This window comes from Hyperolius riggenbachi, chromosome 12 (assembly GCF_040937935.1).
Source record: "Hyperolius riggenbachi isolate aHypRig1 chromosome 12, aHypRig1.pri, whole genome shotgun sequence".
NCBI lineage: Eukaryota > Metazoa > Chordata > Amphibia > Anura > Hyperoliidae > Hyperolius > Hyperolius riggenbachi.
The window spans coordinates 35,441,158-35,469,006 of NC_090657.1; the positions used below are offsets into that span (position 1 = coordinate 35,441,158).

At 44.6% G+C, this 27,849-nt stretch overlaps 1 protein-coding gene across 1 annotated transcript; it reads right to left on the reverse strand.

Moving 5' to 3' along the window:
• Positions 1–1,145: 1,145 nt before the first annotated feature.
• Positions 1,146–27,761, reverse strand: LOC137542181 (keratin, type I cytoskeletal 47 kDa-like). Its single transcript, XM_068263907.1, has 9 exons — positions 27,421–27,761; positions 24,677–24,805; positions 17,661–17,743; positions 14,198–14,354; positions 12,188–12,349; positions 11,158–11,283; positions 8,525–8,745; positions 5,330–5,358; positions 1,146–1,383 (listed from the first exon to the last, which is right to left on the reverse strand). Exons 1-9 carry the CDS (start codon positions 27,697–27,699, stop codon positions 1,256–1,258), a joined length of 1,314 nt encoding a protein of 437 aa, XP_068120008.1. The 5' UTR covers positions 27,700–27,761; the 3' UTR covers positions 1,146–1,255.
• Positions 27,762–27,849: the final 88 nt, after the last annotated feature.

Below are 27,849 nucleotides of genomic sequence, written 5' to 3' on the forward strand. Positions count from 1 at the left end.
TTTTCTCCCCACCAACAGAGCTCTCTGTTGGTGGAGTCTGATCGCCCCCTAGTGTTTATTTATTTTTAAATAAATATTTGTTTTTTATTAATATTATTTTTTACTATTTTTTTTTTTTGTAAACCCCTCCCTCCCACCAGCCAGCCAGCCAATCCTGGCGATCGGCTGTCATAGGTTTCACACGGCTGTCCCCAGTATAGCACTGCTGCTGATCGTAGCGCTGTACTAACTGAAAAGATGTTTTCGCCGTCTAACAGTCTCCCGAGCTGCGATCGCCGCTCGGAGACTGAAGGTGGGGCTCCGCCCCTCAAGCAGGAGATGCGCACGCAGCCTGTGTGCAATCTCCTGCAGTAGCCAGCCCCAGGACTTCACACCAATTGGCGTTAGGCGGTCCTGGGGCTGCCACCGCGGCCATGCCCATTGGCGTGGGGCGGTCTTTAGGTAGTTAAATCTACTTTTAAAAGTTTTAACTGTTTTATTGTTTTTGCTAAATGACACATTCATTGAAGTATGCCAGAGCTAAAATCTATGAACTATTGATCCTTTGTATCCCTTTCCTGCTCTCAGAAGTCATTTTCTGCTAGGAAAGTGTTTTATAGTTGGAATTTCTTATCACTGACTCAGACAGGAAGTGACACTGTAGTCACTTCCTGTCTGAGTCAGGACTGAGTCAGCCACTTTCATACCTGATATTTAACGGTTTCAGACAGAGAAAGAAAAAAAGGAACACAGCATAGTTATTTGTGTGCTAGGCACTGTACATACCCATGTCTATCTCATCATGTCACATGTCACTTCGGGTATCCTTTAAGTCACCAGCAAACAAGCAAGTACTCTAAGAATAACTTTGACAGCATCTTTACACCCACTTTTTAGTACTTTTGTAAGTACAGAGTGCTAAAAAGTTGTTTTAAAAAGAAAATAAAAAATTATCTCCTAGGAGAAAACTTTGGAGAAAAAGTGAATTACATATGGCCCTCAGTCTCAAGCAACCAGAAATACACCTATCCGAGGTGACATCAGTTAATCCCTATGTGTGCCGGATAAGGGGGACTTTGCTGTATTAAATCAGCTATCTTGTTTAAATATTAGGTTTTTTTTCTGAAACAAGGTGTACTATAATAAAATAAAAACACACAACGCAGTTGTAGAGCATATACACCATGTGCTTTATTGTGCGTCTCTCCTGACAGTTTTCCTGATGTTGTTGTAGACGCCATTCTCTGGTACTTCCTTGATGTGGTTGTTTAGTGGGTTATTGTGTCACCTCTCTCACAGAAGAAGAGACCACCTTCCCATCTACCACTTCTTCCACCACTGTCTTCACCTTAATGGTTTTGGTGCTGGTGCTCTGCGCATCTTCCTTGCTGACAATTGTAACTCCTAAGATGAGAGAAGACATTTATAATTTGGTTGTTCTGGACTTCTAAAGGTGCGTACACACATGCGACTATAGTCATTTGTAACGATCGTTCCCTGATCTTTACCAACGACGATCGTTACAAAAAACGAACCACCGACTATTAAGGCAAACGACGAACGAGCCAAATCACTACAAAAGAAAGTTCTGTCTCGGCGGATTTTAACCAACGACGATCGTTTGCAAAAGTAGTACATCGTTGGAAACGGTCGTTCGTACTAGGCTTGACATGCGCATTTCACAATTTCTCCGTGAAACTTCTCATTTTTATGCACAGGCGCAATAGTTGCTTTACGTGATGTAACGTTCGTTCTAACGATCAGATCGTTACACACCTTTTAAAACTAACTTTACTTAGGTCGTTCTTTCATCAATTAAAAGTTCGTTCGTCGTTCTCAACGAACGATCATTGTCGCATGTGTGTACGTAGCTTTAGGCTGGGAACACACAATGGCCTCAATTCTGGTAGGGTTATAAAACAAATTACCTCATGTGAGGTAATTTACCTCATGAGGTAAGGACATTAAGCAATGCTGGTAGGTTTTAGTCATGTTTTACCTCATGAGGTAATTTATGAGGTAATTTACCAAAAATAGCTATTCTCATGGAAATTAGGGGGCATGTTAGCACATAATTTACCGATCAGTTTAAGACCTGCCTGTACCTGGAGGGAAAGTCAATTTGTATGCATTTTGCAGTTTTTAGTGGAGTTCCCATTGCTGTTTTAGTGTCATTCCTATTCAGGCTGTGTAATAGAAAAGAATAGTTTAAATAAAACTCCAAATATTTATTGATTTTTTTTTTTTAGAATGCCTCTTTCACATTGGGACGTTGCGTTTGATGCGGCGTTAAAGTCGCACAACGTGCCCCTAACGCAGCGCATGTAGGTTATGAAATTGGACGTTATTTTGTACTGCGTTGTGTCTCTCGGTGCGCCGTTTTCGTCGCATACTGATGGAACGAAAACGGTGCATGCGTTACACTTACTGAGCATGTGCAACACACATAACGCAGCAAATGTATTGCTAAACGCACAGCATGCAGCACTTTCTAAATATTGCTACACATTACACACAACGCAACGTGTGCACTGTGAATGTCGCACAGACACTGTATTGCTGTGCGTTAGTCTGCAATATAATTTTTTATAATGTGCGACTTTAACGTCCCACTGTGAAAGAGGCCTAAGGGATGCCTATAAATATGCTTTTCATAGGTTACTACATAATCAAATACACCTTCCCCTCACAAAAAAAATCTTCCAAAGACTATCCTAACTTAGGGAAGACAATTAAAGACTACTATTTATTTATTGCAGGTTTACCGCTGAAATACCTCATGTTTTACTTCACTTCATGCATTTACCTCATATCTTATCTAAAGCTTAGATAGTTTACACTGCAAATCTAGCTGCAAACCACTCCAACAGTTTATGATTATTTATTCCTGTGATACAATGTGATACGCCCTGGCCATGTTCTGATTGTAAACATTACATGCAGGTAAGCTGGTTTGCATCTCCAGCCCTCCGACTGTGAAAACTTCCCTCCCCTCTCCTCCTCCCCTCTGCTTCTGAAATCTCTGGCTAGTAACACCTCCTCCTCCTCCTGTCCAAACTGAGCTCCCATAAGCCCTTGCTACTAAGGCTTAGAGTACCAAGGCACTCTGGAGAAGCTGTGGGCGAGGCTTGTTTAATTTATAGGGAATTAGAGTATTAAGCCAAAAACAAAAAAAAGTATACACAATTATGCAATGAGTAAAAGTTTATCTTGGATCCACTTTAAGCAAGTGTACTATAAGTGTGTTTCTGAGCTGAACCCCATGTCATGGAAGCTGCCATTGTCTGCCAAGCTACATAGTAGTCCTAGGGCTGTCACCTCACAGTTGTGCTGGAAAGGCGCCTCACTGCCCTGGAGCAAGTATGCAGTTTGTGAGCCAAATAATGGAGGCTGCGATTAGACATTCTATAAAAAGTGCTACTGCTTATAATGTTGGGGGGGAGTGGTGGAAGCATTTAATAGCATCACTATATGTTTTATAATTAACCCACTATATTTTATATAATTAATACATAAAAAATATATAAAATAGATAAAAGGGTCCCTTATGTTATTTATATGTCATATGAATCTGGGAGGGATTTTTAAGTTATTTCTTTGATGCTATTTCCTATTGAGGCTTCCCGTGTCCTCCTCGGTCCCACGGCGGCGGAGATAAAGTTCCCCAAATAGCGGGTATGTAAATATTTACCTCCTGGGCTCCAGCGCAGGTGCAGTATCAGCTCTCTGCCTCGGATAGGCGGAAATAGTCATTCGCTGTCGGGCCGCTCTACTGCGCATGCTCAAGTCGCCTGCGTAGTAGAGCGGACCCGATAGAGATCGGCTATTTTCGCCGCAACAGCGCCCCCGCTGGAGCCAGGAAAGGTAAATAAATCAGCGCTAGTCAGGCTTGTTGAGCCAGGATTGCGGGGTGCTTCGAAGGAGCCAGTGCTGGATTGCCTGCAGCTACAGGGGAGGGTGGAAGCCTCATGGGACCCTGAGGCTTCCCCCTCCCGAGGTGAGTACCCCCCCAGGGGAACTTTATTTTGTTACAGGTTCTCAGTGACTTGTGAAACGCGTTGTCTTTTTCTAATCGTGTTTGTATAAAATCGTACTCTAAAGAAAGAAAAAACTCTGTTTCTGGGTTTTACATGTGGAGAGGTAAGATACGTCTTTTTTTACACCTAAACTTTATTTTAGGATGTCTCCACACCCCCAGTGTTCATGCCCCCTAACTGTTTCGAATCCTGCGGAACTGTCCCGATTTTGGAGGGCTCTCCCGCTATCCCGCTATGACCCCCCCAAGTCCCGGGCAGCAGTGGGCAGAGAGGATGAAAAAGATGATCGAGGCGCCAGCCGCGCCGAAGTGGGATGCATCTGGCTTCCTGCTTCCTGTGACATCACAGGAAGCAGAGTGAAGTTGGATACCGGTATGCATCGATGGACGCCGGTAAGATGACAGCCCGCTCCGCTCAGCTGCGCACTCTGCTAGCAGGGGGGGGGGACAGGGGGGCAGATTCCAAGGGAGGGAGGGAGGTTGAATGTAATGCCGGCATCCCGCATCCCACTTCGGCGCGGCTGGCGCCTCGATCATTTTTTTTACCTTCTACAGTCGCACCCTCCTCCCCACTCACGGCCATCCTCACCCTCCTCCCCACCTACGGGCAGGGTAAGATTTATGAAAAAATATAAGATAGATAGTAATAAAAAAAAACGTTAAAAAAAACTGTATGGTAGGTGTGACTAGGGGGTGTGTTGGGGGTGTGTGGTTAGGGGTGTGGCCTAAGTGTCCCGATTTCTATTTAAAAAATGTTGGGAGGTATGCCAGTGTTTGTTAGCTACACCTCTTCAGGAGATGTTAGCCTTGGTGTGCTACTATCCACAGCTACAAAGGATCCCAGGAGTGCAACTGCCGACCAGTCAATGCCGCCAGGACCTGGAGTACCGAGCAGGGAATATACGGTGGTTGCAGGGATTGCAACCCCCCCTTTGTAAGCATAATTCCTGTCTGATCAATGAGAACCAGGCCATTATTTCCAACATGTCCAATCTGTTTCTGATCGAGAATGTTCAGAAAGCTGCAAAGTTATCATCGGAAAATCGATTCCTTTATTGATCAGAAGAAGTTTGGACATGTACACTACACACGGTACAACTTCCCGTCCGATTACCCGTCGATCAGGCGGGAAATTACAAAGTATAATTTTGAATACAGAGCAACACCAAATACCCAACGATACTGCACCATTAGGCTCCTTGTCTCTCCTTGTCATACAGGTGACTGTGGCCCCTCCCTTTTGGAAAGACAACCACGGTGACCCTTAATACTATATATGCTTATAATGTTATTAGGCGTGCAGTCATGACTTACCTTTGTCTAATGCGTGAGCTAATGCAAAGCTAAGGGGAAAAGAGAAAAAAGTTTCAGTCAAACCATGTCCTTTACTGACACCCCTCAGACAAAAACACATGCCCCTTTATACATATATATGATTTACTAAGGCATCTCTGGGCTGGATTTCCTCAGAGATTGAGCAGAGATGCCCGGGGTTTGCAAAAAGTTCTTGCTATGACTGTATGAACGCATCTGTAACTGCTCACCATGGTCTGATTTCATTTGACCCAGTAGAGCAGGGGTAGGAACTTATGGCAGCCAGATGTGGCTCTTTTGATGGCTACATCTGGCTCACAGACAAATCAGTAGGGGTTGATTCACTAAGCTACACTGCTCAAGCAGCACAGCTCAGTGTGGCAGTGCAGATAACATTTTCAAAGTAGTGCTCACTACTGCTGTAGCATGCACTACTAACCTACTCACGCTACCCCAAAACTAACAGCTGCTCCAAGTACAATAATTTTTATTGAAGTTTTACATAACAAGTTATTACATTACAGGCATTAGTGATTATGTATTCGTATTTGTACAATATAAATGAATACAGTATAACAATTAACAACATATCTGTATTACAGAAATTTATATAACAGATAAAATAAGAAGAATAGTCTGGTTAGAGGGTAAGTAGGAGTTATGCAGGAGTAGTTTATTGGTGTGAAGCTGATATGAGGTGGTAGAAGGAGGTTTGGATGCAGATTGTAAGGTGTAAGTTGAGTGGACCACTGTATGTGGAGATCCGCTACCAGTGCAGGAGTCCACATACAGTCCCTGAAACTGCATTTCCGTTTTTTGAAATATGTCTGATTTTACCTAACAGCTGCTCCAATTGTCCTACTCTAGATCCTGTCAGGTCCAGTGACTTTGTAGGACGAGATCCCCGCACTTTGATTGGCCCAATAGGCTGCCTGTCACTTGACAAGCAGCCTTTTCGGCCAAAGTGCAGAGATCTTGTCCTACAAAGTGAATCATCCCCCAAGTCAGCTAGCTAATTGTACAAGCTCTTAAGCAGGCCATACACTGGCTCGATTCACGGCCGTTTCGACAGCAGATCCGATCCTGGGATCGGATCTGCTGCCAATCGCTTGCGCTAAACGCACCCGCCGATCCGATTCCCTCCCGAAATCGGATCGGACCGTCGATCGCGCCGTGCGGGAAATTACCCTCGATCGCCCGGCGGTAGGAGCGCGTCGCTTGCGGCGTACGATTCGGGCCCGATCCGAGCATGTATACATTACCTGAAGCTGGCTCCGGGGTCCTCTTCTCCTCGCTGCACCGCATTTCCGCATGTCCCAGTGTACGCTTATACTTCCTGTGTCACTCCGGTGACCAGGAAGTTGAAATAGAGGGCGCTCTATTTGAACTTCCTGGTCACGGAGTAACACAGGAAGCGCCGGGATGGAGCAAGAACAGCGGTGCGGTGCAGTGCGGAGAAGACGCCCGGGAGCCAGCCTCAGGTAATGTATACGGGGGGGGGGGGACAGGCGGCAGGAGCAGCTGAACAGATTGTGATCGGTTTCAGGCTGAAATCGATTCACAATCTGTTTGCAGTAAAGGCAGCCATACGATCCCTATCTGATCAGATTCGATCAGATAGGGATCTGTCAGCTGGTCGATCTAATGGCACATCGACCAGTGTATGGCCACCTTTAGTCAGTATTTCTCCTGTCTGGCTCTCTAGGAAATTGCTGATGTTGCTGAAACCCAAGAGAAGCTAAAGACGTGTCTGATACTTTCACTGCCTGGCGGAACAACTGTATATACATCACCATGGCAACAGGGAGGTGAGCCCTACTGTCCGAGTTTGAAATATATTGTATGGCTCTCAGGGAAATACATTTTAAAATATGTGGTGTTTATGGCTCTCTCAGCCAAAAAGGTTCCTGACCCCTGCAGTATAGGGTTGCAGACTCAGTTAATAGCCAATGGTTCTCAGCATGACCCCCGAAAGGTTTGCTCATTCACCAATGATCTACAGTTATTTCCATCTGTAGCAAACTTTAGTGAGGTTAGGTGTATAAAAGCAAAATTCATCTCTTTAGACTAGAATACTTTGCTTCGAGTACCACTGAATTGAGATGGAATTTGATTGCTACTACTGCCATTTTATGAATGGTGCTGTGACATAGGTAACAGCACCATTCTCTCAGTCCAGTGCCCCCAGGAGTCCCCGTACTGGTCAGCCAAAATCTTAAACTTCTTTTGTTATATGATGGCTAGGGGTGTGGCAGGAGTATGATAAGAGGTGTGGCAGGGGCGAGTCTTAATGAATGTGCCCTACTCTGTTGTCTCAAAAAGTTGAGAGGTATGCTCATACAGGGCTAGGAAAATATCTGTCTGGAGTTGGGCTTTAAAGTGTCCTTCAACATCTTCAAGAAGGCCCTCAAAACGCACCTTTTCACTTTGGCCTACCACCCCTCACAAGTGCTCTAAACCCGCCGCTGAACTCTGGTCCCCTACCTTTCGTGTCCCTACCTCTCCCTCTAGATTGTAAGCCTTTGGGCAGGGTCCTCCTCCTTTTGTGTCCTACCTGATCATGCACCTCCATTACTGTGAACCCATGCTATGCATTTGAGTGAACCTAACTTTCCTAATCTCCATGCTCCCATCCAGTGACTGACTAAGCATTACCTTGTACTCATACTGTGCTGTGTGATCTGGTTTTCTTGTATTCCTGTATTGTCATTTTGCTGTATGTCACCCCTAAATATTGTCTGTAACCTAAACTAATGTCCAGCGCTGCATAATATGTTGGCACTTTATAAATACAATAAATAAATAAATAAAAAAATAAATAAATACCAAGGCGATATGTGACATAATGAGATAAGCATGTGTATGTACAGTGCCAAACATATTAATAACCAGGCTGTTTTACTTTGCTATTATGCTGTCTAAATTTGAAAGAGTTAATTTCTAGGTATGGAAGTGACAGCTTCCGTCTTGTCGGTAGCTTGTCGGGAATATAGTAAACATCACTGATAAGCAAATTACAGCTATAAACGTAGCCATAAAACATTCAATCTACTTTGTAATTGTTTAAATATAAAATAAAACCATGGGATAGCTAAAAAAAAAAAAAAAAAAGTAATTTTTAGGATTAGTTCATTTTAAGTGCAAGCCAGTATTTATAAATGGTATTCTATGCTGATTTATTCTGTATGCCCTCACCTGTCCCCTTCCCCATCCAGCAGTCTCCTGTAGGTGGCGATCTCCTGTTCCAGCCTTGTCTTGATGTCCAGCAGCGTTCTGTATTCCAGGGAGTGGGTCTCAGAGTCTGACCTCACTCGCTGGAGGTCCGCTTCTATTTGGGAAATCACACCTTGGAGTTTGCCGAGTTCTGCTCCATACCGACCTTCTGTTTCTGCCAACGAGTTCTCTAGAGCGAGTTTCTGGATAAAAGATGAGAACCAGCACAATAAGCATCTTCTATTTAAACATAACCAGTAGTTATTAATACTACATTATGGTTAGCGCACGCCTGGTGAAATAATAAAAACCTATTAGGTACGCTAATAAAAAGAAAATGGACTCTGTACAGCTCAGCGGACGATGTCAGTGCTATGTAAATACTAAATAATAATCAAATAGGAACTAAAGTCAAAATAATGAATACAATTACTTATTATTTTACAATATTCATTTATAAATCATCTAGTCAGTGTTGGTCATTGTAAAATCTTTCCTCTTCCTGATTTCCTATCTGAAATTTAACACAGGTGGCAACATTTTTAGTATTGGCAGGTGATCTCGGCGGAATGTTTGCTTACTGAGAGTTTTAAAGCCAATTAAAAAGATCTCTGGGCTCCCAGAATGCTGGGGGGGGGGGATTTTTGCTTAATAAACAGCCTAGGCTAAGCCTCAGTGGGAGGTCAGGGCTACATATCAATATATAGCTATAGGAAGTGTTTCGGATGCTGAAGACAGGATATTTAACATACAAGTGGGTATCCTGGATAAGTGCCTGCATTTATAAATACCATATGTTGTTATAGTTCCTCTTTAAGAGAACTTATACTGCACCGTCGCATTGGGTGGGTAAGTAATAAGACTTGATGGAGCCCCATATCAGCCGAGTCTCAGCATATAGTTCATCCCCCTTTCAGAAAATGGATTCTTCCTTTTCTTTATCTGATATAGATAAGGCTGAGGCCTTTTTCTTACCGCTACCGAATCCGCTTTCCGCTAACTATTTTCACATTCTAATGTGGAATTTCGCGGTAATTTCCGCTGATTTTAACATTGATTTTCTCAAAAACTACAAGGTCTTTTTGAAATATTTTTTTCCTCTTGTTCCCACTTGTCTGCTTAACATTCCCTGAAAATTTGATGTTTCTACCTCCTATGGGGGGCTTTGCTATTAACCTCTAAAGTCAGCGTCATACCGCATAGCGGTTCCGATGGGATTTTCGCGGTAATTTTTGCCGAATTTAACATCAATTTTCTCAAAAACTACAAAGTATTTTTGAAATATTTTTTTCCTCTTGTTCCCATTTGTCAGCTTAATATTCCCTGGAAATTTGGTGTTTCTATCACCTATGGGGGCTTTGCTATTAACCTCTAAAGTCGGCATCATACCGCATATTGGTAATGCAAATTTTCTGCATTTTACATAACAGTCAACAGCGGCCAACTTTGGCGGTTAATAGCAAAGCCCCCGTCGGTTCTACAAACACCAAATTTTCAGGGTATGTTAAGCAGAAAAGTGGAAAAAAGAGGAAAAAAATATTTCAAAAAGACCTTGTAGTTTTTGAGAAAATCGATATTAAAATCGGCAGACATTACCGCAAAAATCCGCATTGGAACCGCTATGCAGTATGATGCCGACTTTAGAGGTTAATATCAAAGCCCCCATAGGTGCTAGAAACACCAATTTTTTTCAGGGAATGTTAAGCAGAAAGGTAGAAACAAGAGGAAAAAAAATATTTCAAAAAGACCTTTTTTGTAGTTTTTGAGAAAATTGATGTTAAATTCGACGGAAATTTCCACCTACCGCACTTGCATTACCGATTTCCAAATTTCAATGCGGAAATGCAATTTTCGATCGGAGATGCGGAAATTGCATTTCCGCGGAATCCGAACTAGCGTCCCTATCCTTGTCACATGATGTAAACAACTAGCATGTCACAATTCATAGAGTTCTAAAAACATAGAATTCCACTTCAAAAATAACTGACAGTGGTATAGTTTCTGCTTTAGGGCCAGTTTCCACTAGCCGAATACTTTCTGCATACGGCTTTTCGTATTGCAGACAGCCGCGGTTGTCTTCCGGAACTCGCCTGAAAATGGTGCAAGCGACGCATTTGCGTTTCGCATTTTTGGGCAATTTGCGGCGATCAAATTGCCCAAATAAGAACGGGCCCATAGGGTTTCATTACACTACCGTTTGAGCATTTTGCCGAAATCGCGGCAAAACGCTCTAGTGTGAATGGGCCCTAAAGATGTATACATACACACACAATGACTGTTGCCCAGAGGGATCGGCGTTCGATCCCCAGGTGATAGTTCAGGCCCAAGTGCTGTACAGATGTGTTGCTAAGCTGCAGCCTCACAACATGCTCTGTTGCTATGGAGGAGGGACATCGGCTCAGCGCACTATGGAGTTGTTTCTGGCAGACAATGTAAGAAGGGGAACACCTCACTCAGCCTAGATGATCCGACACTACAGTGTATTGGGGTGCTGCAATGTAAACACACTATATTCTTGACACAGAAGGCGTAGCCATAGCTGTACTTATGTATGGTGTGTGAGGGTGCTTGGTAATTTTATTACATTGGGGAGTGTTCCTCTGTGTCAGACTTACCGTGTTAATGAGGGCTTGCAGCTCCAGCTCAAGGGTCTGGTATTTGCGCTTCAGCTCCATGCTCTCAGATTTGGAAGTCTGGAAGCTTTCTTGGTATACAGCCACTTCCTTATTCAGGCTTTCACTCTGTGGAAAAGAATGATTGCTCACGGTTAGGATATACATGTCAAACTCTGGCCCGCAAAGCCATCAAATTTGGCCCCCACCTGCTTTCCCCACTTTGCATTAAGTTTGGCCCAATCTAGACCACCAGGGAAGCTATATAGAAAGTGAAGCCCTAAATCACCAGGGAATCCATATGGGGGAGAGAGGGGGCCACTATACACCAGGGAACTGTATAGGGGAGGAAGCCACTAGACACCAGGGAACTGTATAGGGGGAGGGAGGACCACTAAACACTAAGGAGCTCTATATGGGAGGGAGGAGGCAATAGACATTAGGGAACTGTATAGGGGAGGAAGGGGGGCCATTAGATACCAGTGAACTTTATAAGGGAGGGAGGTGGCCACTAAAAAGTTGGCCCATAACTTGGTCCCAGCATTCAATTTTGTCCCACTTTGTATTTGAGTATGACATCCCTGAGTTAGGAGGAACAAAGCACAGGGTAACATTTTCCACAATCACAATCTACATCTCACTAATTAAACATTGTTGATCAAATATTAATCAGACATGGCCTGTGCTTTATCATTTGACCGGGGAAATGGTGCACAATTGACGTTGTAAAATGATCAATATTCCTTGACTGATTTTCGGACATGGAGATATCCATTTCACCCAACGACAAGCAAACATCTAATGGTATGTGCCTAACATTAGTCAATAGCCACTCAGATTTTATGGGGGTGGGGGGAAAAGGGCTACACCTCTCTTATAGTATAAATTATTAGCAGATTCAAAAAGAAGCTACGTTTCGAAACAGCACATTTCGTCATTAGGCATGTTTTTGAGTTAGTTTTTAAATTACATTATCTTCATGTCGAAGTTCTCTCTGAATCTAGAATTGAAATAGAGAAACACATTTTCCTACCTGCGTTCTGTACCAGGTTTCAACTTCTTGGCGGTTCTTCTCTACCAGAGTCTCGTACTGCTGTCTGACTTCTGCAAGGATCTTAGACAAGTCAACCGCTGGAGCAGAATCCACCTCCACATTAACCTTTCCTCCAACTTGTCCCTGGATCAGAGCCATTTCCTATAGGGAGAGAAGACAGTAAGACCACAAGAGGAAGAAACCGAGCACAACATTGACTTGGCTATCCTTCAGCTCTCATGAAAAATATTCCTCAAAAGACAGGGCCTATCTTTGCAAGTGCTGCTATGGAAATGTTATCTCTAGGAAATGGGCTACCGATAACTGTATAAAATCATGCAGGTAACTACCGGTATACGCGTTACATACAAACCTTATTTTACTAAATAGTTCTCTAAATATTGAATCTAAAAAGCAACAAGAGGGCTTGAAGGCTACTTAGCTTATAACTTTAGACTGAGCACTTACTAATGGGATGAAATGAGCACTTACTAATGGGATGAAGATGTGATGTTTTAGTTTTTGTCTGGGAATCAATGGACAGATCTCTTACTAAAAGTGACCATACAGCATACAATTTTTTTCTTTAGATCTTTAAAGTCAATGATACTGATGCCTAACACGGTACATTGCTCTAAAGTCAATACATTTCCTTGATTTTTTATATTGCCTGAAAAATCAAACTAATCCACCACCACACACTGTTACATTTTTCCAAAAACTGAGCAGAATTTTTCACCATGGCTGATGCAGCAAAATATTGAAAATGTGGGCATTTTGATCATTTGATTTCTGTTTGAAAAAAAATTTCAATTTTTCTATACAATTGAAAGATCTAAAGTTTGGATGGACACCTTATAGGAGACCTTTGAGATATTATTTTTAAGTATCCAACAAATTGGTTTGTAGCCATTCTATTCTCCTTTCTATTTGACAACTTAAAGCTGATAATCAAGGAATCTGTTTCTCTTCTCCTGTCATACTTATTTAAATACCACTGACTACAGAAGAATGTTAAAACTGTGGCAGCAGATAATTTTGAAGGATAAAACAAATTTTAAAAGGAGTAAATTATACCTTTTGCCTAACATTTGACCCGAACCATTACCTAGTGTATAGCCAAGCACAGGCAAATAGTTGTATAGTCAGCACTCACCTAACCTATTGCCGAGCACCAGTACCCATATTAGTCTTTAAAGGATACCCAAAGTGACATGTGACATGATGAGAAAGACATGTGTATGTACAGTCCCTAGCACACATATAACTATGCTGTGTTTCTTTTTTTCTTTCTCTGCCTGAAATAGTTAAATATCAGGTATGTAAGTGGCTGACTCAGTCCTGACTCAGACAGGAAGTGACTACAGTGTGACCCTCACTGATAAGAAATTCCCCTTTTTATCTCTTTCTTGCTCTCAGAAGCCATTTTCTGCTAGGAAAATGTTTTATAGTTGGAATTTTTTATCAGTGAGGGTCACACTGTAGTCACTTCCTGTCTGAGTCAGGACTGAGTCAGCCACTTACATACCTGATATTTAACTCTTTCAGGCAGGGAAAGAAAAAAAGGAACACAGCATAGTTATATATATGGACAGGTGTAATCTAATGATGTAAATTAAGCAAGCTGTATTGCATACCCTGAATTGGATTACAATGAAATAGGGCCCTAGGCAAGATAGTCCATTTGCCCAGTGCTGATGGTCACCTGGCTTTTTTTTAGTAAGATTTGGTGGGGGCTAGCATCAACCAGGCCCCTAATCTCTCTATAGGCCCTAGGCAACTGGCTAGGTTGCCTTGTGGATGATCTGTCTCTTTGCCGACCCTGAATATTGCGTAGCATTCCATGCAGTGCCTATTTGAAAATGATAACACAGCACCCAGTTTATCCGTTTCATATACAAACATGGTGAACCCAAAATAATGACATAAAGTAACTATAGATATTTGTTCCAAATCTTGCATTCACAACCATGTTATTTCCTCCACCTTGAATCATCCTACAAGTGTTACCTCTTCGTGGTTCTTCTTCAGGAAGATCAGCTCCTCCTTTAGTCCTTCAATCTCATGTTCCAGGTCAGATCTGTTGATGGTCAGCTCATCCAGTGCTCTGCGCAGTCCAGTGATGTCACTCTCGACGCCATGTCTGATGGCCAACTCTGATTCATACCTACCGGGGGTGAAAGATTGGAGGCATTTTATTTGTAGTACAGGTAGTACCCGACTTACTAACGTACGACTTACGAATGTCCCTCCGATACAAAAGGCATGGATTCTGTGTTTCCATGGGAACAAGTCAAAAAAACAATTTTTCATCTTCAATGTGTATCATCCATGTACAGCAACCACTCCCATTCCAGGTACAGCCCCCTCTTCCATGTGTATCATCCCTGTACAGTAGCCCCTCCCATTCCATGTGTATCATCCATGCAAAGCAGTGGTCCTCCCATTCCATGTGCAGCCCCCCCTTCCATGTGTATCATCCATGTACAGCAGCCCCCTCCCATTCCATGTGCAGCCCCCTCTTCCATGTGTATCATCCATGTACAGCAGCCCCTCCCATTCCATGTGCAGCCCCCTCTTCTATGTGTATCATCCCTGTACAGCAGCCCCCTCCCATTCCAGGTACAGCCCCCTCTTCCATGTGTATCATCCCTGTACAGTAGCCCCTCCCATTCCATGTGTATCATCCATGCAAAGCAGTGGTCCTCCCATTCCATGTGCAGCCCCCCCTTCCATGTGTATCATCCATGTTCAGCAGCCCCCTCCCATTCCATGTGCAGCCCCCCTTCCATGTGTATCATCCATGTTCAGCAGCCCCTCCCATTCCATGTGCAGACCCCCCTTCCATGTGTATCATCCATGTTCAGCAGCCCCCTCCCATTCCATGTGCAGCCCCCCCTTCCATGTGTATCATCCATGTTCAGCAGCCCCCTCCCATTACATGTGCAGACCCCCCTTCCATGTGTATCATCCATGTTCAGCAGCCCCCTCCCATTCCATGTGCAGACCCCTCTTCCATGTGTATCATCCATGTTCAGTAGCCCCTCCCATTCCATGTGCAGACCCCCCTTCCATGTGTATCATCCATGTTCAGCAGCCCCCTCCCATTCCATGTGCAGCCCCCTCTTCCATGTGTATCATCCATGTACAGCACCCCTCCCATTCCATGTGCAGCCCCCTCTTCCATGTGTATCATCCATGTTCAGCAGCCCCCTCCCATTCCATGTGCAGACCCCCCTTCCATGTGTATCATCCATGTTCAGCAGCCCCCTCCCATTCCATGTGCAGCCCCCCCTTCCATGTGTATCATCCATGTTCAGCAGCCCCCTCCCATTCCATGTGCAGACCCCCCTTCCATGTGTATCATCCATGTTCAGCAGCCCCCTCCCATTCCATGTGCAGCCCCCTCTTCCATGTGTATCATCCATGTTCAGCAGCCCCCTCCCATTCCATGTGCAGCCCCCCCCCCCCTTCCATGTGTATCATCCATGTTCAGCAGCCCCTCTCTTTCATGATGAGTTCCCTTGAGCATCAGTTTCCTTTTTCATGTGTTTCTCCCCATTTTCACCCACCTCTTTTATAGTTAGTAACCCCTCCTTCATGTCCAGGTGCCCCCTTGTGCTGCAGCCACCCAAGGCCTGGGCCTTTGCGGCCTCTCCTGAAATCCGGCCCTGCATATGTGTCACTAGAATTGCTAACTAAAAGAGCTTGTCGGATTTGTACTTGAGGACAGACTTCCGTTCGTGGCTTTTCCCTCATTGGACAAGCACCCTTATGCTACTCTGACGGCGTGGACCACACTCATGCATGCACAGTACAATTACACACATAGACAAACAAGGGAACAGCTGCATACAAAAAAAGAACCCCATGCAGCAGTGGTGGGGATGAAGATAGTCTGGGAAGCTGATGGTGCATCTCACTACTTGCAGTAAGTGTCTGTATATTCCGGCGTATAAGACGACTCGGGGTATAAGACGACCCCCAACTTCTCCATTTAGAATATAAGGTTTGGGTTATACTCACCATATAAGACTGCCCCTCTTCCTACGCACACCAAATTAAAAAAAAAAACATATACTGGTGCTATGTATGAACAGATACTGGTGCTGTACTGTATGTGGTACCCAGAATATAACAGTATACAGGTGATTGACTGGTTGGATTGGTCAACTCTCCCTCTCCCTAAGCGGATTGGTCAGCTCTCCTTGTCTACCTGTTTATCAGAGCGGTATGGAACAATAGATTATGCTCTGCCCATAAAACACGCCTCTTTCACCCTTCTGGCCCCGCCCTTGTATCCTATTTACCTCCTTCTCTGCCTCTCAGATCTCACACATGTGCGCCTGCGCCGCTTCACTACAGTCCTCAGCAGCGAGATCTGAGAGGCGGTAACAGGACAGGGCGGATCACCCGGCATCAATGGCACCTGGCGTATAAGACGACCCCTGACTTTTCAGATGATTTTCAAGGGTTAAAAAGTAGTCTTATACGCAGGAATATATTGTAAATTTGTGAACGTTTCTTCCTTACTGATCTGTTTTAAATTGACCTGAGCACTGGAATTTTTTTTTTTTGAAAAAAAGAACCTCCCCCTAAGGGAGGTTTATAATGGTGTGTGCCGTCGGAGGGCGGAGGTTGAGGGGAGCATCGTTACTTAACTTACCTACAGGGTTCTGCTTCTGTAGCTCCCAGACCTTATGGCATGCGCTAACTTCTCTGCCTGATTTTGTAATTCCAATTATAAGAAAAAAAAATCCAGTAGGTTTTCCCAGTATGGGGCCCAGAAATTTCTGATGGCAGTCCTGATATCAGGGGCCTGTGACTGCAATTCTTATATGGGGACATGAGGCAAAACGAGTTCAGGTCACTTTGGGCTACCGTAATCAATCAATAGCTTCTAAATCTGATTAGTTCTGGTTTAGCCTCTGCCGTTTCCACTTCCTGTAGATCACAACCATCTAAGGCTCCCTGCACACTGCAAATCCGTTTTCCGATACCGATTCCATTTCCGATTCCGATTCCGTTTCCGATTTTCCTTGAATACATTCAACAGAAAAACGGATCAAAAAGCGCAGCATGCAGTTAAGATTAAAAATCTGAATCGGAATCGGATGTAAAAACAGATACTGGCCTCTTGCACACTGCATGCATTTCAGATTCCGATTCCGCTTTTTAATCTGTTTTTACATCCGATTCCGATTCAGATTTTTAATCTTAACTGCATGCTGCGTTTTTTGATCCGTTTTTCTGTTGAATGTATTCAAGGAAAATCGGAAACGGAATCGGAATCAGAATCGGAAACGGATTCGGAATCGGAATCGGAAAACGGATTTGCAGTGTGCAGGGAGCCTAAAAAGCGGAATCGGAATCTGAAATGCATGCAGTGTGCAAGAGGCCTAAAGATGTCATCACTACAAAATTCAATGCAAGGTCTATATCTAACCTATAGTGATTGGTTTCTTTCACTCACTTGATTTTGAAATCATCGGCAGCCAGCTTGGCATTATCTATTTGCAGGATTAGCCTGGCATTCTGGGTGGTGGCATCTTGGATCTGCAAAATAATGGAAGAAATATTGGTAATGTACCATCCAATCGTCATCCCCCAAGAAAAAAAAAAAATTAAGTCAGTGTTGCCGGCTAATTGTGAGTGACTCAGTGTCAAGTCAACCACTCTGTCCTGGTACATCTTGCCTGTGTCCAATGTTAGTCTAAGTGGTGTTTCCTGGCTTGATTTTGTCCAGATGGTACCCGTCCCAATTTTTGTCCTGTATATTACAGATTACAATTATTTGTGAAGGCCTGAAGAAGGTTACTCCGACGTTGTCGCCTTTTTTAACAATTGCATATTTCAACATATGTTTTTGGTACTTGAAAATGGGATGCTGTTTGCAAAGATGAATTCGTTTGAAGATTTGTGAACTCTGTTTTTACAAAAGAACTTTTTGATATATTAAAATTTAAGATCATCTTGAAACTTTTTTGTCTCTTCAAAAATATTTTTTTTTACTATATATCCTTGTACTTATATGATCAGTGTCAAGTCAAGTCAAAGTGGAAACTTGTATGGAAAGTCAGAATCCAAACTCATGAATTGTATGTCCTAGTTAGCACAATTTTCCTGATGTAACGGCAATCTTATGGTGAAGCAGTAAATTTGGGCAGAAGTGGACTATTTGGGTGCCGCCATAGGCACCCACCAATATATTTTAGCAGTATTTGGGCGCTGGAGTGGAAATTTGGGCACCCGATAAATAGCGGTTGCTGGTGATTAGGCGTTAGGTAGTTTGTGCTGGGGGGGAAGGTAGGCATTAGGTAGGTTGTTTGTCCTCGGTGGAGGGGGGGGGAGTTTAACCACTTCAGCCTTCAGTCGTTTTCCACCTTATGCATCCGAGTAATTTTCACCTTCCATTCATTCGCCAATAACTTTATCACTAATTATCACAATTAATTGATCTATATCTTGTTTTTTCCGCCACCAATTAGGCTTTCTTTGGGTGGTACATTTTGCTAAGAATTATTTTTTTTCTAAATGCATTTTAACAGTAATATTAAAGAGAACGCGAGGTGGGATTTTATTATGCTAGTGGGGCACAGAGGCTGGTTGTGCACAGTAACATCAGCCTCCGTTGCCCCATGGTGTGCCTCAAAGACCCCCCTGCACGCCGCTATACCCCCGCAGTGCTGGCGACACGCAGCGTTTCGCCAGCACAATGTTTACCTAAGCGTTGTCTGTCAGCGTCGCTCCCCCGCCTCCTCCGTATCGGTGCTACCCGCCGCGTCACTTCCCTCCAATCAGCGGGAGGGAAGGGACACAGGCGGGTAGTGCCGATAAGGAGGAGGCGGGGGAGCGGCGCTGACAGACAGCACTTAGGTAAACATTGTTGCCAGCACTGCGGGGGTATAGTGGCGCGCAGGGGGGGTCCTGGAGGCACACCATGGGGCAACAGAGGCTGGTGATAGTGTGCACAACCAGCCTCTGTGCCCCACTAGCATAATAAAATCCCACCTCGGGTTCTCTTTAAGAAAAAAATTGAAAAAAATTATTATTTCTCAGTTTTCGGCCATTATAGTTTTAAAATAATACATGCTACCATAGTTAAAACCTATGTATTTTATTTGCCCATTTGTCCCGGTTATTACACCATTTAAATTATGTCCCTATGACAATGTATGATGCCAATATTTTATTTGGAAATAAAGGTGCATTTTTTAGGTTTGGTCCGTCACTATTTACAAGCTTATAATTTAAATAATACTAGTTGTATACTCTCTTCACATGCATATTAAAAAAAAGTTCAGACCCTTAGGTAACTATTTATGTATTTGTTTTCTTTTTATTGTAATTTTTTTTTTTTTTTTAGTTAAACATTTTATTTGGGGATTTTTTTGGGCGTGGGAGGTAAACAGTTAATTTTAAATGTAATTTATTGTGTCTTTTTGTAATAAAAATGTATGTGCATGTAGTTTTACTATTTTGCCACAAGATGGCCACAGTGATTTGTTTTGTTTTTCTATCCTGTGAGCGAGCACACTCGCTTACAGGAACTATAAGAAGGACGTGATTTTTTTTTTTTTTTTACAGAAAGATCGCGGCCTCTGAAAAGAAGCCGTCGGTTTTTGTACCGGGAACTTAGATCAATGAATGGGAACAAAGTTCCCCTTGATTGATCTCCGGGCTAACAGGGGGTGGCATGGGGGCGCGTGTGCATGCGCGCAATTGTGCGGAAGTGGACAGCACCTCAGCAGCAGCCTTGTGAACGTGTTAGTCACGTCCAAAAGGCTAAAATGGTTAATGGTTCGGCGTTAGGTAAGCTGTTTTTGGGGGGTGGGGAGTTTAAGGGTTAGGCGTTAGGCAGATAGTCTGTGCAGGTGGGGGGGTGTTAAGGGTTAGGCGTCAGGCAGATAGTCTGTGCAGGTGGGGGGGGGGATGTTAAGGGTTAGGCGTCAAGCAGATAGTCTGTGCAGGAGGGGGGTGTTATGTTAAGGGTTAGGCGTCAGGCAGATAGTCTGTGCAGAAGGGGGGTGTTAAGGGTTATGTGTCCGGCAGATAGTCTGTGCAGGTGGGGGGGTGTTAAGGGTTAGGCGTCAGGCAGATAGTCTGTGCAGGTGGGGGGGGGGGTGTTGAGGGTTAGGCGTCAGGCAGATAGTCTGTGCAGGTGGGGGGTGTTAAGGGTTAGGCGTCAGGCAGATAGTCTGTGCAGGTGGGGGGGTGTTGAGGGTTAGGCATCAGGCAGATAGTCTGTGCAAGTGGGGGGTGTTGAGGGTTAGGCGTCAGGCAGATAGTCTGTGCAGGTCGGGGGGTGTTGAGGGTTAGGCGTCAGGCAGATAGTCTGTGCAGGTGGGGGGGGGTGTTAAGGGTTAGGCGTCAGGCGGATAGTCTGTGCAGGTGGGGGGGGTTTGAGGGTTAGGCGTCAGGCAGATAGTCTGTGCAGGTGGGGGGTGTTGAGGGTTAGGCGTCAGGCAGATAGTCTGAGCAGGTGGGGGGGTGTTGAGGGTTAGGCGTCAGGCGGATAGTCTGTGCAGGTGGGGGGGTGTTGAGGGTTAGGCGTCAGGCAGATAGTCTGTGCAGGTGGGGGGGGGGTGTTAAGGGTTAGGCGTCAGGCGGATAGTCTGTGCAGGTGGGGGGGTGTTGAGGGTTAGGCGTCAGGCAGATAGTCTGTGCAGGTGGGGGGTGTTAAGGGTTAGGCGTCAGGCGGATAGTCTGTGCAGGTGGGGTGGTGTTGAGGGTTAGGCGTCAGGCAGATAGTCTGTGCAGGTGGGGGGGGGGGGGTGTTAAGGGTTAGGCGTCAGGCGGATAGTCTGTGCAGGTGGGGGGGGGGGGGTGTTGAGGGTTAGGCGTCAGGCAGATAGTCTGTGCAGGTGGGGGGGGGGGGGGGTTAAGGGTTAGGCGTCAGGCGGATAGTCTGTGCAAGTCGGGGGGTGTTGAGGGTTAGGCGTCAGGCAGATAGTCTGTGCAGGTGGGGGGGTGTTGAGGGTTAGGCGTCAGGCGGATAGTCTGTGCAGGTGGGGGGGTGTTAAGGGTTAGGCGTCAGGCAGATAGTCTGTGCAGGTGGGGGGGTGTTAAGGGTTAGGCGTCAGGCAGATAGTCTGTGCAGGTGGGGGGGTGTTAAGGGTTAGGCGTCAGGCAGATAGTCTGTGCAGGTGGGGGGGTGTTAAGGGTTAGGCGTCAGGCAGATAGTCTGTGCAGGTGGGGGGGGTGTTAAGGGTTAGGCGTCAGGGGGGAGGGTTCTGTGTGAGAGTGGAATTAGGTTTAGCTATACTAAAATATTGGTATTTAACACCGATCTTTTACTATCAGCATTACTGGGCACCCAAATTTCCAGGCGCCTTTATTTGATGTACGTATCTTATAGGTGGTGGCTGAATGGAGTAATGGTTAAGGGCTCTGCCTCTGACACAGGAGACCAGGGTTCGAATCTCGGCTCTGCCTGTTCAGTAAGCCAGCACCTATTCAGTAGGAGACCTTGGGCCAGTCTCCCTAACACTGCTACAGCCTATAGAGCGCGCCCTAGTGGCTGCAGCTCTGGCGCTTTGAGTCCGCCAGGAGAAAAGCGCGATATAAGTGTTCTGTGTTTGTCTGTGTTTGTATAGACTCATCTATTCCCGGATAAGCCCTGCAGCTGAGTCATTGCTGCCTGGGTAGTTTTATTTTAATGGTGGCAGTATTCCCGCACACTGCATGAAAAGTACCGGCAACATTTATTTTAGTCCCTGTAGCCGGCTCCCAGGATCCTGTTACTATTTACAGCCCGACAGGCAGCAGCAGGTGCAGGCAGTCTACAGAGCTGGAAGACGCTTGTTAACATAACAGACTGAGCCGCCCTCAGCTGCTCACTAACTGCTCACCTGTCATCTCAGAACATAGCTAGACATGGAGAGAACATAGCATTAGCAGTTATGGGAGGTGCTAACACTATAATAGAACTAATGGTTAAAATAGGAGAAGACAAAAACCACAAACAGCTGCAGACTCCCCCAGAGCAGGAATGGAGGAGTCCGGTGTCACTGTCACGTCTGAACAATCATCTTCAGCATGGCTCACTTACATGTTATAGAGAACAGAAAAGTATTTAAAGGACCACTACAGAGAAAAATGTAAGCAGTTGAAATCTGACTGAACGGATAGGTTTTGGACTAGTCCATCTCCTCATGGAGGTTTCACAGGGTTTTTCTTTGTTTTCAAAAGCATTTCCCGAATGGCAGACTAGTCCAAAACCTGTCAGTTTTGTCAGACTTTAAAGCGGACCCAAAGCAAACATTTTTTAATCCAAAATATTTAGTTGCACCACTCTGACACATACAAAGATAAATAAACACTCCTTCAAGCCTATGAGCATTTCAGTGCATGCTTTTCACCCTTCTTTTCATAACTAGGGTTATACAGGCGGCAGCCATTACTTCTGAGCTTAGTGGGAGGTTTTATATCATGGGTGTGTTTGTCATCAGCTACCCTCCCTCACATGGGCGTCGTCTATGTGAAATCTCACACAAGCTGAGATCACCTCCCCTGTGACATCATCAGTAGCAGCCTGTGATTTGTTTTTTATCTCCTCCACTGGTCTGCCGGATTCTGTCCCAGCAATATGAAAGGAAGGGCGGGGGGGGGTCCTCCAATAAATGTAAAATATTTTATATTTGTCATCATGCAGCTGAAAAAAAGGCTGCTATTTATTATTAGAATTTAGAAAATAGATTTTATTTCTGAAATCTTGTATTCTTAATTTGGGTCCACTTGAACGGCTTACTTTTTTCATTGTTTCATTTTTTTAAAGTGTTAGATCTCATTACAGTGATCAGCTACACTGACAATAGCTGTATTCTCCCAGTGCATTATTTCAACGGCCGCTAACCACTTGTTTCATTTTTGTGGTTTGTCCCAGAATTCATGCAGTATTGGGGACCACATTGCAGTTACCATAATGAACATTTCTTGCAGAATGCCTAATAACTGCCAAGCACAAGAGGAACTTTAACTTCATCCTAATCAGTAGCTAACAGCCCCTTTTCCCATGAGAAATATTAACTTTTTCTCTATAAGTGCATCAGGGAGGTCTGTGTGGCCGACATTGTGGTGAAACCCCTCCCCCAGTGTGATGTCAGGGTCATAACCTTGATAGTTTCCTGTCTGTGAGCCTTAATGCATTGTGGGAAACAATAGCTGTTATAATATTAATTATTATTATTAATAATAATAATAATATGTTTATAAAGTGGATACACACCCCTAAAAAAACATTATTGGAAGGGTGTGTTATATGGGTTCAGTGAGTTTGGGCCAGTGAGATGTTATATGGTCTGCTAATAATTAGGGGTTGCTGTTCATGTCAGCTATATATGGCACATTCCTACAAAGACCAAGGAAAAAGTTTAAGCCCTCTGTACGACTTTGGCAAACATGGAATGTCATATTAGCTGCGGTACCAAGGGATGCACAGCACTCAGCAATACTAGGGCTGTGGAGTCAGTACAAAAATCTTCCGACTCCAACTGCTTAGTTTATGAAACCACAACTCCGACTCCGTGTGCCCAAAATTGCCCCGACTCCGACTCCTCGACTTCGACTCCACAGCCCTGAGCAATACTGCTAGCTGCATTCAGCTGAGCATCATCAAATGGAACACCTGAAACACCTCTCATGTTAGTGGCTGTATAGTGTACTGGTTTGACATGGGAGACCGGGGCTAGGTACTGACAGTCACTATTCAGTAAGAAGTCCTTGGACAAGACTCCTTTACACTGCAGGGTGGCCTCTTTACCACATCCCAATGGCTGCAGCTCTTGAGCGCTTTAACTACCTGAGCGGTATGGACGATCTCGGCTCGTCCATACCGCCGCAGGGGATCGTATGACCCCGGGTGGTTTTTTTTTAATAAAAATGGTGTCAGATCATGTGGCTAGCACTTGGCTAGCTGTATGTGTCCCCCAATCGGGCCGGCACCCCCTGATCACCGCCCTGATACATACCTCCCCCTGGAACCTGCGATGGCGCAGCCTCTCCAATTGCCTCCAGGCGTCGCTATGGGGAGAATCGGGACTGCGCATGACGTCGATGACGTCAGACATCATGTCCAATTGTCGACATAGCGACGACAGAAGCTGATCGGGGAAGTTGCGGTTCTCGTGGGATCGTAGCTAGGTAAATATAGCCGGATCAGAGCGGTGCCGGGGGACTTGGGGAACATGTGTAGCTAGCCTAGTGCTAGCTACACTATATAAAACAAATTTGCAACAAAAATTTCCCTCCCGCGGACACATGGCCGCAAAAATTGAACGCCAGGGAGCTTAAGTACGACAGGAGAAAAAGCTCTATACAAATGTTTGGATTATTATGTGTACTGGTACATTACCATGAATGAAAATTTCAAACAACAGTATTTCAGGGATGTTTATAATTCTAGAAATCGCCCGTGTAAAGTATATTTCAGATTTACATAACCTGTACGGAAAAACTCAATCCAGAGTTGACAGGAGAGCCCCTTGTTACCTGGGAGCGCAGCTTGTTGATGATGTCATAGTAACCACTTTGGTCAACAGTGCTGAAGGAGGTCCTCTTCTCATAGAACTCGCGGATTTTCAATTCCAGTTCACCATTGGCTTTTTCCAGAGATCGGACCTGGAGAAGAACATTAGACTGTAAGTATCCACTTTTATCAGTATCTTTGCATGTCCATCATATAGGTTTGTATATACATGTGACAGGCATACTATTACTGCTAAGTTGCTTTCTCTATGGCCTTATTCAGATGGGCAGCTGAAGGCTGTGAATTCACCACCTGTCAGCTGCTCTCGGAGCCTGCCATTCGACAGACGCCCATCCCCCCCCCCTATAGAGTCACATTTGGCCGCGGCCGTGCTCAGGCGTAACTTATGACGATTTTCTGCTGCGGAGTGACACCACCGCCTGTCAAGTGCTGACACGCATGGTGCTACAACCGCTGCCATTCGGCTGCATTTAAATTGCACTCGAATGGTGCTCGTGACTGGCAGACAGGACACTGAACTGCTTGGCAAAGGTACAGTTCAGCTGTCTGTCTGAAATAGTCCTTACATTTGCTCATGGCATTCAGAGACAGCTTTATAGTTATTAGTCCTCTAAGCTGGCTTTCCCATGTCCTACCCCCTCCTTCAGCAGCCCCGCTACTATGTGCAGCAGCCTTCCCATGTGCAAAAAGAAACCCCCTTCCATGTGCAGCAATCCTGACTGTACCTGCTACCAAGCCTAGGGTATGGTACAGGCATGAAAATATTTTGCATTTAATATGTACCGACTTTAACCAATTCTCTGAAGAAGCAGCCAGGCAGCAGTTTGTGAAACAGCTGTCAGATCTTTGCTAATTGTATGTATCTTGTCTTGTCGGGGATGTACAGTAATAAAACGGTGGATGTCTAGAATACTCATCTGGTGTCCGGACTCCTCTCTTCTCAACTATTCACAATTGTCTTAATTCTGGAGGCACAGTGAGTAACTCACCTACCCCCGGAGGTCTGCTTGTTTTTACATCAATCTTCTCCTACTGTGACTTTAACCAAGGATTGAACTTTATCTCAGTCAGGAGCTGATACCCCCTTTCTGCATGGCTTGTGGTGAAACCGCTCTAACAGTGTGATGTCATGACCATGGTCCTGACAGTTTGCTGTCTGTGAACCGCATTGCATTGTGGGAAATAACGGCTTTTTCCAACTGCCAAGCAAGCAACATCTCCCTCTGCATAGAACTCTCAGTAACGAACATTCCGTACAGATCACCTGGCGGGACTAAAGATGTCACCACCAGTGATACATTTCAGAATGTAAATCATGGAGAGGAAAGAGTTTACTATGGGCAAACACTGACTAAATAATCTATGAATTAAAATTATAAATAATAAACTATTTTATTAATGATGTTATTTTCACTACAGTTCATCTTTAAAGGAGAACTGAAGAGAGAGGTATATGGAGGCTGCCATGTTTATTTCCTTTTAAGCAGTACCAGTTGCCTGGCAGCCCTGCTGATCCTCTGCCTCTAATACTATTAGCCATAGCCCCTGAACAAGCATGCAGCAGAACAGGTGTTTCTGACTTTAAAGTCAGATCTGACAAGACTAGCTGCATGCTTGTTTCTGGTGTTATTCAGATACTACTGCAGAGAAATAGACCAGCAGGGCTGCCAGGCAACTGGTATTGATTAAAAGGAAATAAATATGGCAGCCTCCGTATACCTCTTACTTCAGTTCCCCTTTAAACTAATACAGTGTTGTAAAGTGGAATAGTTTAAGTGCATAGTTTAAACAGCAGTCTAGAAATGTCACTTGGAAATGACAGAACATAATTAGTAATTCTGGCCCTCATTGGAGTCCACTATCTGAGCCAATCTACTACAGGATGGCAATGAATCAGTGGACAGTGACTGCAGTCATGCTTGCCAATAGTTTTATGGACAGTTTGTAGATAGCAAAGTCATTCTAAAAGGTAGGACTCCAAACACTGTTACTTTCAAGCGAAAAATCGCTCGAGCGATCAGAAATTCCGATCGGACGAAAAATCGTTCACTACACCATCAACTAACCAATCATTGCTTCCTATCTATCATGACCAACAGGAAAATCCAAATTTTGGTTTGACGAAAATTCAATCGGACAATTGTTTTTATAATCGTTCATTATCGATTGTGCCCGTCAACTGAGATTATTTACAACCAATCCGATCAGAATTTCTGATCGCTCTAACTATTTTTCGCTAGAAATTGGACCGTTAGTGGCCAGCTTTATGCTCTGTTTCTCAAGGGGCCCCTACACTGGTTGATTTCAGCCATCGATCGATCAATCGATACTATAGCATCGATCGATCAGAAATCGGTTCTTTCAAATCTGTTGATCGTTTGATTTGTGGGCAATTTCGTTGGATTTCGATGGATTTGATCTATCTGACAGGATGGAAGATCTAGGTCGATCTGCTGCTGCCAGCAGATCGATGGCCCTGAGTTGCATTGGATCTAATGGTCCAATAATGCATTTAGATAGATTTCCAATAGATTTCATTCTGAAATCTATTGGAAATCTGTTCCTAGTGTGTGGCACACATCAGATGGATTCCTGTCAGATTCAATGTGACAGGCATCGGACAGAAATCTATCTGATGGTCGAATTTGCTGCAAATTACTGTACTACACATACAATTCATTACATCGTAAGTTTATTTTTACTTCAGATTCCCTTGAAATCTTGCTTTAGGCGTTATCAGACTTACCTTGTCCAAATAAACCGCCAGACGGTCGTTCAGGTTCCTCATGGTCTCTTTGCCACTGGCGCCAAAAGAACTAGCTTCCTGAACGCCGAATCCACCACCGAATCCAGCACCAAAGGCAGAAGCTGAGGCACCGGCGCCACCAGCGCCAAACCCAGAACCTGCCATGCCGAAGCTGGAAGAGGAAATCTTGTAAGTGGAGGCGCTTCCGGCCAAGCTGTGTGCCCTGTGAGAGGAAAGCCCAGGACTGACCCCAGAGAAGCTGGTGAAGCTGCGGGACATATTGCAGATGGACAGTGACAGAGCTGATGTGTGCTGTGCAGAGTGCAGGAGAGTGAGCTGAATCTGTGCCCCCTCTGGCCTGTCTTATATCCCCAGCAGAGAGGGAGGGCCTGCATTCTTGTCACCACCACCACCACCAGCCCGCATAGC